A 14,302-nucleotide genomic window follows, 5' to 3' on the forward strand; every position below is an offset into this window, starting at 1 on the left:
AATACCATACATTTCTAAATGCAATGCTCTATTTTTTTAAAGAGTTGTGCAAAATATATTTTTCTTTAAATGGAATATTCTGGAATTCTCCAGAACCTTCTCAGGGAATATGGTAGTAGATTTTGCATTTTGAAACTTTTGAAGCTTCAGAGCTTCTCTGGAAAGGGAAGAATACTGAATTGGATTGGGATCATGAAAGGGGATATCAACATTAATCTCTTTGCATAGCCTGAATACTCCACTCTTCTGCAAAATTACTACTTGCTCCATAGGAGAAAATCTCTAGGATACACTGCATCCCTATTACTGTCTAATTAAAATAAAAATCACTATTATGGATATGTATGAAATTTAAATTAGAAAACTGCAATGGGGTCAGAGATAAGACCATTTGCAGTACTAAGGTATGATTCAGTATGGCCCCTCAAACAGTTTTTAATTTTAAAAAATAGTTGTCTCTTGGCTAAGTTGATAGTATAAAATAGTCGCTTAGGGCTCTGTTGAGACCATTGTGCAAGATTAAACAGAAAAGGTAGTCTAGAAACATCTACATTCTTGGAGTGCAATCAATAATAGACAAACTCCAAATAACTTTTACAAGGTTAACATAAACATTTGTAGTGAGTAGTGCACAAAGCTTGTTCTACAAAAATACAATTTAGTTTATATTGTTCTGCCAGTCTGATTCCTGAGTTGTTCCTTTAATTCCACTATGATTAATGGAGTACAACTTCCAAGTTACATATATAAAATTGTAGAAATATTTTAGTTGCTCGGTATTTTTAAAAAACTGGACAGCAGTACTTGAACCTAATATTTTATTCTATTATACTTTTTTATGCAAAGCAGTCATTTAGGGCATTTAATATAATTAGGCAAGTTGGCCTGCTTAGATTGGCAAATCAAACAGAAATTTTATTGTTATGTTTTCCATGAACACTTGCCAATAAAATACTTTCTTTGAATGGTAATAATTGTCTTCTGATGAGAAAGAGATCAGCTGAAAGTTAAATGCAAAAAATGCCATGTTATTATTTCCTTTAAAAGAACAATTTGTTAACTTATTAACAAAACAAAATTATTAATGTTAGCAAGAGAAAATTAGAGAAAAATAAGAAAATTACAATACGCAAATACATTTTGTATATGTATGGATTAGTATGAAGAGTTAACAAACTTCTCAGGTATGGAGTACCATTATTGTTCAATGTCATGGATGCTATTTAAAAAAAACAATTTTCTTGTAAGAGTTTGATCTCATTCAAGATTTGTGAACAATAAACTCAATGCAAATACTTTTAAGAGTTCTCTTAAATCTCGTAAATTTTCCATTATTAAAAAGATTTCTCTCTTTTGAGGTGTTACCTCCTGAAATTTCACAATATCTTATGCAGGACCATTGGAAATTTACCAGATGTGGCTATCTCAGAAGGTATCATTCAGTAGAAACTAATTTTGAAAATCCACTGAGATAATCGGGTCCCTTAGGAGCCATGTGTCCTTACACTCATGTAAATGATTAGTAAGAGCTATGCCATAAACAGGATAGTCACCTAACCTGAGTCAATGAAGAATACTTTTCTCATCATTTTAAGGGCTGAATAAATGTTAGAATACAAATGAAGTTACTAAATTGGACTTGATGCTTTTTATTTACAGTGTAGATATGGTAATTGCAAATGCTACTAATTTATTAAAATATTACAATTTTCTAATTTTAGTTTTAATTTTAAATGTCACCTTAAAAATGCCAGGAGTAAAAGTTACGGTTTTCTTGATAAAAGTACACAGGGAAGCACAACTAAATGTTCAATAATATATACCATACATCTGGTGCTTTCTAAACGTATTGGGAACACTAATTAGGATTGACTGGCATTGTAGTTTGATAGTTTGATAGCTGCCTGCTATTTTTTGCTCTGATTAAAGAAAGTAGTACTGTATTGTAGGCTTAGACTCTGAACAAACTGAACTATTAGCTGACAATGTTTGCAATCTAGAAAGGTATCAAGTTAGAGAAAGCAAATATATGAATAAAGTGTGTGCATAACTGCATTCCTATTTGGTAAGTAGTATTTGCGATAGATTCTTAATTATTAATTATTAATAAATTGCTTGTATTTTCTTATGCAGAAATGCAATTCTTGGATCAAAGAACCAAAATGGCACTGGCTACACATAATGAGCTCAAAAACCTTAACAAGGGGATATGGACTACAAAAGATGGCAAGAAGCGTTGATATGGCATCTGAATATGGCTGCTGAGAGCTTTCACCACACTCCAGTTTTCCTTCTTCAATAAAGTGCAGAAAAAGCACTGGGGGAGAGACTTATCTTAAGATCCCATCTGCTGGAGGGAATGACTTAGTTTGAAGGATGTCCTCATTCTTCCTGTAGTACAGGTGCTGGTAGAAGGAGCATGTTGGGTAAACCAGGAATTCTACCATTTTCTATGAATATAACCCACAACTAGGAATATTCTGCTTTTTTTCTCCTTTCAGAATCAGCTTACTCTGATTTTTCCTTCTTTCCTTGGGCCGAGAGATGCTGTTATGTACATTCAACACACAATTCTCACTCATGAAAAAGAATACCTGCTTTCGGTCTCTAGAAGGCAGTGATACGCAGCAATGTCTGACTCGAGTTGTGTTTTAATGGAAAGTAGAGTTTCATGATTTCTTTGCTGCTGCTCAGTTTCTCCTTGGATTTCTCTTACTTCTGCTTCCAGTTTGGCAATGACAGAGCCTAAATTCTGAAGCTCTATGTCATGCCAATGCTTGATATCATAAAGAGAGTTTTCTAAGCCTCTCTTCTGTAAAGACAAAACATCCATGGAATGTTGAACATTAAATATTTTGCATTTCTGTCTTTAGAGAAACAATTATTAAATCCATACATACTAGTTTTTCAAATATAGAATCCTCTCAGATACATATTAATTTCTAGAAAAAAAGATATTAATAAATTATTCCTGCAAAATATCTGTTATGCATAGATTGAAGAATTCCAGTCAAAGAGATTATTTGGTTATCAAAATAAATACTGATCAAGAGCATTTAAATAGTGCTATTGTTGCTGCCCTCAATATTTTGGTAAAAGGACAAAAGTATTTTTCCAGATGACATCAGTATTGTTCGTATTATCATAGTGCATTCCAAAGTTCAAGTTAAAAGTGAATAATTTAGTAATGATAGTAATGATTACTGTTTTATCAGAAAGTGGGTTCTAGTTCATGATTTGTAAAAACTCATGAAAAGTGTTGTTTGATGGTAAACAGTTTAGAGTTGGTAAGGTGTTTATTAAGAATGCATAGTGTAGAAGCCCCCAAGCTTTGGGGACCATTTAATATTTTAAGAACATGTGAACTCAAAAGAAAATGGTCATTCTAGGGGTGAGGGATCCAGTTCATAAAATGGCTGCTCCACTGTAATGCATATGAGCAAAAGAGACAATTAGGCATTTTAATATTGGAATGGAAAAACTGTGATGTCTAATATGTAGCCTTTTAACATAAAAGTTTTATATCTTAAGTCAAGGGGTACCTGCTATTTTTCAGTTAATTTGAAAAGCCCTCTTGAAGAGATCAGTCCAGACTTTAAATAAGATCTGTGTATTCTTTCCTAAACTGGCTGCTAGAGAGAAGAACAAATCAGTTTTACTTTTGTCTAACTCCTAATACACACTGATTTACAGCTTATTACTACTATGAAAGGTGGCCTTTCATAGTAGAAAGATGGTACCACAGGTGAAGTTCAAAGGAGAAATGGCTGAATTGACATATTGCATTAATCTTGGCTTTAGTGAGCTATGTTTGTTGAATAAATACTGCTTTTGTATATTATTCAGATAGAAGCCATGGTTTATAAATATAACATAGGTCCACTAACATTCCAAGTCAAAATAAAGCCATTTTCACATAATATGTGAACCAGATCAGTGATTTGTGCCAGAAAGAGATGCCTGCTCCCTTACTCACCAGTGTTTTCAGAGATTCAGTCTCTATTTGCAGGCTTTGAATTTTGCAAGCTGTTTCATGAAACTCTGCCCTTAGGGATTCAGCCAACTCTGCCTCTTGTGTTTGTACAGCAGGCACTGTTTCTGTGAATTGCTGACATAACAGTGATAAAACAAAGCATTGTTTTATTTTCCAATCTCTTATAGGTATATTAGAGAAAAATGAAAGGAAAATTATTGCGTTTTCGATCCAGCTTTTTGATTATTAACATAAATACATATACTCATTGTATAGAAATATTGTCAGAAGAAAATGGAAATAAAAGTTATTGCTAATGAGTAGTGCTTCAGATTGCTAGGAAGAAGTGCTGAGTTTGTCTAAGTAAACACCACACCTATAATTCATTTCAGTGGCTCTTGTTTTCAGGATTGTGCCTGTTCTAATGAGTCACAGATAAAGGCTACATTTGTCAAAATACATTTCTATGTATTTGGAAACATCTCTTCTTAATCAAATCAGAAGCTTTGGACAGTCTTAATAATGAATAGCATTACATTAAATATAGAAGTACACAACTGGGTTAGATTTAGATTATACTAGTGTCATTTCAATTCCAGTAAAACTGATGCCATTGAAGTGAGATAATTTGACCCATAAAGTTATACTGTAAGTATAGTTATACTATAAGTATGACTTATAGGGAGGAACCAAGTCAGTGAACTTGCAGTTGCCTAAATTTCTTAATTTCCTTCAACAGCCAGCTTTTTGTCAGCATTACCTAACCTACTTTAGACACATGCAAAGACCCAGGTCTCTGGAAATGGCTCTAATGCTGGAAAAGAAGGAAAGGGATGAAGAGGATGACCAACAGCAAGAGTCAGTTATCCTGAGTAAGTGCACCATTGGGAGATTTGAAAGAACAGGTTAGAGCAAGAGTGTTGCAGAAAAAAACTATGTGGTTGCTAGAAATGAAAATAATTTAATAGCACATAACCACTTTATTGATGAACAATTCTGGAGAAATCAAAAGCTTCCCATACTCTTGACCTTTGGATTAACCTGCTTTTGACTGGGGGTGGATAACCAATTAATATTTGTTTGGGGGGTTTCCATTTTTTTACTTAACAATAGTTCCACTTGACAATTTGAAGGTAAATTGTGATAAAATAGAGGAGCAGCAATTGCTAGATTGCAGAGCTATAGATAATTCTAGTTGCAATTTGCAACCATCAAAGAGCATCCAAAGAGCCTAATTTGAATGACTATAAATTTTTTCCTTTACTATCCAAGTTAGGGACATCCCAGAGGTGGGTTCCTGTCGGTTCTAACCGGTTCACTAGAAGAGGTTCCACAAATCTAGCGTGCCGTTTAGAGCCAGTTCCACCGGTGGAACGCCCCCTCGCTCGCTCACCCCCAGGCCCCGCCTATCTGATCACCGCTTGTCCGCTCCCTCCCCCCGCCCAACCGCACCACACCACTAAGAGCCCTATAGAGAGCCCTTGGCTCTCTATTGCTGCCTGCCGAGGGGGTAAGTAAGCTCTTTGCTGGCGCAGCGGCTTTTGGGGCTAATGGGGCTTGGGTTTCCAGCCTGACAGCCCCCGCAGCTTCTGGACGTCTGTTGCAGTTGCGAGGAGCCCAGGAATGCACGGAGAAGATCGTGAAGGTTCTCAGCGCTTTGGGAAGCCGTGAAAGTGGCTGGGAGAGGCGCGCAGCTTGGTTTAGCCTCCCTGGACATCACAGCAGCAGTCCCAAGCGTGCTGATCCTGGCGTTTTTCGCATCAGGGTGTGCTGCAATAGGGAGTGAGTGAAGACCTTTTCCAGATTGCTGGTGGTGGAGGTGCGGGCCCGTCGCCCCATGCTCAGCAAAGCAAGTCCGGGGAAGTCCTTTGCGCTGGCCAGAAAAGGTCTTTACTCACTCACTCTTGCAGCACGCCCCGATGCGAAAAACGCCGAGGATGGCTTTTGCAGCTTCCTGAAGCGCCGAGAACCTTCGCATTCTTCTCCGCACTATCCATGGCTCCTCGCGACTGCAATAGACGTCCAGAAGAGGCTTTTGGGACTAATGGAGCTTGGGTTTCCAGCCCGACATCCTTCCCATCCGGGAAGACGAACGCGAGGGGGATCCCTCCCCCCGCGGATGGGCTCCGGACCAGCGGAGCCTCCTCCTCCTTTTTAACCAGGTGGCTATCAGAGAGAAGAGGGCAACACATACCCGTGGGCTTGTGCAGCAGCAGACAAAGATTGCCTGGTTAAAAAGATCACCTGGCTAAAAAGATAACTGCCTGGTTAAAAAGAAGGACGAGGCTCCGCTGGTCCGGAGTCCATCCGCGGGGGGAGGGATCCCCGTCGCATTCCTCATCTTCCTGGGTGGGCTCCGGACCAGCGGAGCCGCCTCCTTCTTTTTAACCAGGCGGCTATCAGAGAGAAAAGGGCAGCGCATGGGCTTGTGCAGCAGCTGAAGATCACCTGGTTAAAGATCTGGTTTAAAAGATCACCTGGCTAAAAAGAAAATAAACGCCTGGTTAAAAATAAGGGCGAGGCTCTGCTGGAAAGGGGGGAAGGGGTAGGGGGCAGTGGAAGGGGGTAGGGGGAGAAAAGGGGGAGCAGGACTGGCAAGACAGCTCCATCCCCGCTCTTCCTCCTGTCCCCATAAAGCGGGGGGGGTGGAGGAGAGAGGGAGAGAGAGGGGCACCGGGATTAAGTTACCAATAGTTTTACTGTGCTGGGATTTTATAGGGAAGCGATGTAGGGCAGGTAAAGCTGTGTCAACAGCCCGCAACTCCGCATCGGAGGGTTACAGAGGGGACACGGCCCAGGACAAGAGATCTACAGATTTTTCTTTGTAGGCTCGCGCGTGCACACGCATACACACACACACACACACACACACAGAGGGAGAGAGAGAGAGAAGTGGCGTTGGGGATGGGAGGAGGAGGAGGAATGGAGGAAGGTGGGCAGTTTTTCTGGGCGAAGTGGGAAAGAAGCACTGCCAACCCCCTTGTAGGCCTGGCTGACTGGCCAGCCTCGGCTCGTCCCCACACGCCCACGGTGCTGTCCAAGTGAACTCCCAGCCAGCATCTAAGTGGCTGCGAGGATTCACCTGGCCCCACTTTGGCAACTCCAGGGGCTCCGCTTCGAAGGGGAAGCACTTCGCCCCTTCCGAGTGATCCCCAAAGCCTCGGAAGCCGGCGCCTTTTAAGTGGGCGACCGGAGCCTAAATGCTCCGTGGGGTGGTGCTCTTGGCGTGCTCTTTCACCCACAGGAAGCGCCCGCGACGGTGCCTCTCTCTCAAAAGCCGAGACTTTTGGCCTCTCTTTAGATTGTTTCCCCAGACGCAACTTCTCTGACACCCCTCACCCACCCCACCCCGGGAGGAGATCCCAGGAGAACCAGCCGAGTCCGCTTGTTCCCATGTGTCGTGGGAACTCCGTCACGTGTTTCAAATTTGGGGGGCGCTAAACTCTGCCTTGATTTTCCCTTCCTGCCTGGTGGTTGCTCCTTTCTACCTTTTCTTGAAAACCCCCTCCCTCCCTCTGCTTCCTGGTCAGTGGCCCTTCCCCTCCCTCTCCCTGATTCATCCTTCTCCGAAGATTGGGGGAGGGAGGGAAGGAGGAGAAGCAGGGAAGGGGGTCAGGAGAGTAGTGGACAGCCCCCCCCCATCTGCGGGGGGAGGGATCCCCCTCACGTTCCTCATCTTCCCGGATGGGCTCCGGACCAGCGGAGCTGCCTCCTTCTTTTTAATCAGGCGTCTATCAGAGAGAAAGGGCAGTGCATGCCCATGGGCTTGTGCAGCAGCCAAAGATCGCCTGGTTAAAGATTGCCTGGTTAAAAAGATCACCTGGCAAAAAAAAAGATAACCACCTGGTTAAAAAGAAGGACGAGGCTCTGCTGGTCCAGAGCCCATCCGTGCGGGAAGGGATCCCCCTCATGTTACTCATCTTCCTGGATGGGCTGCTAAGGGAACAGAAAAGGTTTTTCTCCAGTCCCAGGTTTCAGCTTCCTGGCTTCAGTATCTCTTTCTAGCTTCTTTTGTTGAGTCTGCAATTAAGGTTCTTTTTTATATCTTAGGAAAGATCGCCTGGTTAAAAAGAAGGATGAGGCTCCGCTGGTCCAGAGCCCATCCGCGGGTTGGGAGGGAGAGACAGACAGACAGACAGAAAGAGAGAGAGAGGGACACACAGAGTGAATGATTGAGTGAGTGAGTGAGTCAGTGAGAGACAGACAGACAGACAGACACATACACATATACACACAGAGTGATAGAGAGAGAGGAAAGGAGGGTAGAGAGGGAGGGAGGGAGAGAGAGAGAGAGAGTGAGAAACAGACAGACAGACAGACAGACACACACACACACAGAGTGGCAGATGGGGGAGGGAGGAGAGAGAGAGACAGAGAGATACAGACAGACAGACAGACACATAGAGAATGACAGGGAGGGAGGGAGAGACAAAGCCACACAGAGAGAGACAGACAGACAAACACAGAGAGAGAGACAGAAAGAGAAACAGAGAGAAAGAGAAAGAAAGAAAAAAAGAAAAAAGTGTGAGAGAGAGAAGGAAGGAAGGAAGGAAGGAAGGAAGGAAGGAAGGAAGGGAACTTATGACCACAATTGAGCCCAAAATTTTGGTTGTTAAGCAAGAGCATCATTAAGTGAGTTTCACCACATTTTCCAAGTTGGCCACGCCCACCTGATCACATGACCACCAAGCCACACCTACATAATAGGTTCTAAAAAAATTTGAAACCCACTACTGGGACATCCACAATGAGGATTACTGTAAAAGTCAAAAAGGCAGCTGCAACCATGTGCTTGAAGGCTTGTCCTTTTTTTATATGCATTGCATGACTTTTTGTCCTCTTCTACACATACACTGGATCAAATGCAAATCCTGTGAGTCTGGCGTTTTACAATTTCCTGCTGCATTCTTGGTTATATTTACAATTTTGCTGAAGAATTCTGCATAATTCAAAAGCTATACTGTATGCTGTTTGATTATGTTTAATTGACTTAAAAGAATTTGAAGTTAATTATTGCAGCTAATTTTGTTCCATGCTTACCTTAGCATGGAGCAAGATACCAGTCTCAGCATAGTTTTGTTCAATATTTTTCTCCCATTGAATCTGGATTTTCTTCAAAATGTCATCCAGGCTAATTTCAATGGGGATTTCTGATTCTTCCAGTGGTGATAAAGCAAGCTGTTTGTAAAGGATTTTGATATCCTGAAAATAAAGTTGTTACAAATAGATGACCAATTCATTTAAATAAATAAAAGAATTCTTATAAAAAAACAGAAGCACATATTTTAACAAAACTCAGAGCAATTAGTATTTGATGCACCTTTGTTGCTATGCAGTGTATTTGCCTCTATAGTAAGGTGTTGAAAGAGAGCTATTTCTCAACTTGTATTTCACAATAACTGCTAGAATTTAATAGAAACATAAAAATCTCTTTGTCACTTTAAGTGGCAACTATGAATATATTTCTCTTGAGAACCAGTCATGTTCAAGAGTCTTAAAACGAATGAATGGTTTAAAAAATAATTTAACTTGTCAGTCTAATAAACAGTTATCACAATGCTATGACTCAGATGGTTTGCATTGCTTCAAAGGTTTTTATTTAATCCCGGTACATGGTTACATTTTTTGATGCTCATAAGTACATAAAAAGCCCTTCTGGTACATATTGAAAGCCCATCTAATTTACCACTATTCCCATAATGGATAGCCAGATCTCTCTGGGAACTCCAAAATGTTTGGATTCCACAGCCAGTGATATTTACAACCATGATGATGAAATAGTCATTGCTTATTTTCCCTGATGTTCTATGAAAAAACAGAACAGCCTTGAATACATATCTGTTTGTCTCAGTTTATAACACTTTGAATAATTACTAAGGCGTGCGGCGCCTGTGAGACCTCTGACAAACAACTGGGTGTCGCAGGGGCAGTGTAGTGCGCATGTGTGCGCAGCGTGCATGCACAACCAGGACGCCCGGCCCCGTGCGCAGCCTATCAGTAGCGATAGGGAGAAGAACCCAGCACTGGTTCTAATGCTAATTAGACTTTCATCAGTGCATAGTATTACAAAATGATAAAATGCTTATTGATGGCATTAAAATTCTGGTATTAAAATGTCCTTGTCAGACCTAAAGTTCATTTCCATCTTTTGTTTAGATAGAAGTAGAATGCTTATAATTTTTTGTTTCTCAGGATTGATTTACCTCTTCATGATTCTTTGACAGCAAAGCTAGTTCTTTCTTCATGTTTTCTATCTGACTCTCCAAGTCTACTTTAGTCAAATTAGCATGATCAATTACTTTATAGAGAGAATTAATTTCATCTTCTACTGCCTTTCGAAATGGTTGCTCATTTTCATACCTGCAGTATAAATGAGAATATGTCAAAATAATATCACAAAGTTTAGACTTCTGGCATGAAGAACTACTAGTTATTGAAGTTGCCTTCTACTGATGGAAGAGGATTGGGTTCCAGTTTCCTAAATTTATTTCCAGTACAATTCCTTTGTTTTTTAAATATTAAAATGCATATTTATTTTTACTTTTAATTTAATGTTACCTGTCTTTAACATCTTCAGCACAGGCTTGAATACTTTCTGTTTGCAACATGAGGCGGGCATTTTCCAGAACTGCATCCCCTACCTATAACAGTTCAAAGAGTCAAAGGTAAACAAAATATATAATCTATATCCAAAATTGTATATGGATGGAACTCTCTGCTAGAATAACATCTTACTCAGGTGATGTTTGCATAGACGTGGCTTAATCTTCTCCTGACAGCAGTGTAAAGTGGAAAAATGGATGAATCTTCAGAGTGAACCACTGAGTAACTAACATCCGCATGGCACTATTGCTATTAGAATTATTTAAAACAGCTTTTGTATGTCCTGTATATTACAAGCATGTTTCCTGTACACTGTATTTTCAATGAGATGGCATTCCTCTGTTAATATCTGATAATTCCTAAGTGATGACTGTAAATCCTTAAATGTAAAAAAAAAAGGTCAAATGTTGACATATTTCTCATAGGAGTTTGACTTTTCATAACAAGCATGTTGTTTGATATCTTATCTATCAAGCCCATCCCTCCTCCAATTTGTCTATTTTTCGATCCCCTGAAATAAGTTATGTTTGTGTATATGTTTGAAATGTGTGATTATTTCATATACACTATTAGCTTTTTTGGACATGTTTATCATTGGTAAATGAGTGGATAGCCAATAACATGATAGCTCCCACATATTGTACTTGTATGATTATGTTTCCAAAAGCTGAAAAGCAGTTGTGGGAGACTTGCAAACGAGGCTTCCCTATGCTGTTAGCACTTTTGCTTTGAATGATATTAAGTTTCACTGATTAGCGTGTCTCTATTCCCTGAACAAAATTGTAATTCTAAGATGTGACAAGGTTGAAAATATAATGAAAATTGTACTTTCTTCATTACATATAGAATAATACTGGTAAAAAGGTTATATAATTGCATAAACATAAACAGTTCTGGCAGTATTTCTCTTAATTGTTCAATCCTCTTCAATAACTACTTCAAAGAGAAACAACTTTGCATTTTTTCATATTTTCTTGTGAACCACTCAGAATTGTGGAGTCTGGTGATACACTAAATAAAGCAGTAAAAAATTACAGATACCCTATGGAAATGCTCAAACTTAATTTGAATTTTGGCTGTGGTTAACAAATGCTTCATTTCATACTTACTTGATAATAAATGGTTGCCCAGTTCTCCCTTAGAGATCCCCATTTACTGTCAGTGGAAGATTTCTTGTTCAGGTAAGCACGGATATGTCCTTCAAGTTCCTGGTTGACTTGCTCCAAAGTTTTCACCTTTTCAATGTAATCCACCAAGCATCTGTTCATATTTTCATAAGATAGGCTTCGTTCTTTTTCCAATCCTTGGAATAGTGGTATGGTTGTACAAGAACTATGAAGACCTTGTAAGAAGACACTGCTTATCCCCAGAGCTCTGCGGGATATCCGTGTGCCCAGGCTGCTGACACTTTCCATAGGTACAATACCTATGTAAGCAGCAGATGGTCTTAAGAGGCTTCCTCCTCTGCTAATACTAAATCTATGGCTTATGGGCACTGACCTTTCCTCAATAGAAGTTGAGGGTTCATGTTCTGCAAAAGATGCCCTGCTTTTGGGTAAGGACATGCTGTACTTCAGAAGGTTTGCACTAAATGAATTCAATCTCCTTCCCCTGCCCCTCTGATGTTGCACATATTCATAGAAATCTGCAAAGTGCTCTCTCATAAATTTCTGGAACATTTCTCATTGTTTGGGGCTGCCTACCTCAGGCATATTTGTTAGAACAATTGTTTGGGTCATTTCACTTGGTCAGCAATCTATTTCATGAGAAATCTGCTAGAAGAGCACCATGCAGTACGGACAATGTAGTAGAGGATCATTATAGATTGTGGGGGTGGGGATCCTCTTTGCATTTAAACGTTTGGCTCACTTGATTTCAGCCAGTGTAGTTTTGCTAGAGTCAGGTTTTCAGTGTTAATGTGTTGTTCCCCCAGCAGTCATGTAATTATCTGACAGGCTGCTGTTTGGTACAGTGGACTCTAACAACCATGACCTTGAAACTGCTGTGAATTGCTATGCCTATCTGTGATAGGATACAGTTAAAATGAATGTGGATTTTAAGAACCACATTTATAAAGTTTGGAATAAATACAGAGAAAAGTATCTTTTCTTTGGATGTTACCCCAAGAAGCCTTTTTAAAGAAAGAAATCACAGGGAACCCTCACTGATGGATTTATAATGAAGTAATATCCTTTGTTCAAAGTGAACCCACTCTTAAATCAAAAGAAGCGCTAGAAAGTCGTACATGTCACTGGTTTACCTATCTACAATAGAAAATAAGGGTTTGCTTTGGATAAAAAATTTATGGTTTTGAAGTTGCTAAAAATGACATTGAAATATACTATGTACTAATGAACATCTTAAAGCTAAGGTTTATAAAATGTTTCATTGGACCTACAGAGAGAGCATGCCAAACATTGTATTATTCAATAGTCTGTAAATGTTGGTTATAATAAAATGTTAAAGCAATAGGAAAATATGTGGACTGAAGGCCTGAAATTCACATTGAATTATAATTTAAAAAAATAAAATAAAATGATGAACCAGTAGTATTTAATATCATATAAATTATCTAAGATGCATAGGATGTTTTGAACGTTTCTTGGAGATATAGACATAAGGAAAAATTATATATATGAGTTACTGCTTAATGGGAAAAGTACATCATTGGCCAGAAATGAGATAAAGACAATGAAGACAATGAAAAAAAAACTTGCAAGAAATATTCATACCATGATTAGAAGTAAGTAGAGAGAGACCCATGATAGAAGATGGAATCAAGATGGAATGTGAAAGTGTAATGTCCATTGTAATGCATTCTAGTTTCATATTAATATGGCTGTGTCCAGTACTTATTGAACAATATTAATAAGTACATAAAACTATTCAGAACAATTTCAACACACTTTCAAAAATTCTGAAACAGAAATGGTGGTGAATCAATGTATAAATAAATGAATGTATACTGGCTATTGGCAATTGCTTTTAAATGGTTGTAGTACTTGCAGCCCTCCAAATGGCATAAGATCTACTTACTTGGCAGATCATCTATTCCCCATAGTATTTGCCTGACCAATTTAATTCTACTTGGCACTCTTGAATGAAAAATATATATATGTTGGAACCCTAGAAGTATGCATTTTCTGTTGCAGTACCTAACCTCTGGAACGAGCCCTACTCCTGAAATCTGGATAATCACACTCTGCTGGTATTTTGTAGGGTCTTGAATTTTTGACGTTTTGCTCAGATTTTTAGCTAGGATAAGTGTAGCTCATTCTGAAGAATGGGAATGCTGTCTGTTTTTTGCCTTATTTTTTATTACTGTGTTTCTCTGAAAATTTGTCAGGGTCTTATTTTCTTTTGTCTTTTGAAAATAAGCACTCAGCCTTATTTTTGGGGAGGTCTTATTTTTGAGGGGCAGGAGGTGGCAAGTGTGGTCATTTCATGGCTGTTGCTGTGTTACAATATTTTTGGGGGAGGGCATATTTTAGTGCATGCGCTCAAAAGCCTGTTTGGGTCTATTATCTGGGGAGGTCTTGTTTTGGGGAAAACAGGATATTTTTATTATTGTTATATTTGTTTCTCCCCTTTTTTATTTGAGAACCTTCCAGAGTCATTGGAAATTGATGATGATGATTATAATAATGGAAGATCAGATTGGAAAATTAAGATCAGCAAACTAGGATCAAATGCAAGCAAGCTAGAACAGATGAAATAAAAGAAGCT

General features: G+C 39.2%; 1 protein-coding gene across 1 annotated transcript; it reads right to left on the reverse strand.

The window, feature by feature from the left end:
• Positions 1–2,578: 2,578 nt before the first annotated feature.
• BFSP2 (beaded filament structural protein 2) lies at positions 2,579–12,844 on the reverse strand (the record flags this gene model as incomplete). The annotated part of the gene is made up of 6 exons (XM_081933835.1): positions 11,686–12,844; positions 10,532–10,614; positions 10,177–10,333; positions 9,014–9,175; positions 3,977–4,108; positions 2,579–2,812 (listed from the first exon to the last, which is right to left on the reverse strand). Exons 1-6 carry the CDS (start codon positions 12,253–12,255, stop codon positions 2,579–2,581), a joined length of 1,338 nt encoding a protein of 445 aa, XP_081789961.1. The 5' UTR covers positions 12,256–12,844.
• Between the last annotated feature and the right edge of the window lie 1,458 nt (positions 12,845–14,302).

This window comes from Natrix helvetica, assembly GCF_964273705.1.
Source record: "Natrix helvetica genome assembly, chromosome: Z".
NCBI lineage: Eukaryota > Metazoa > Chordata > Lepidosauria > Squamata > Natricidae > Natrix > Natrix helvetica.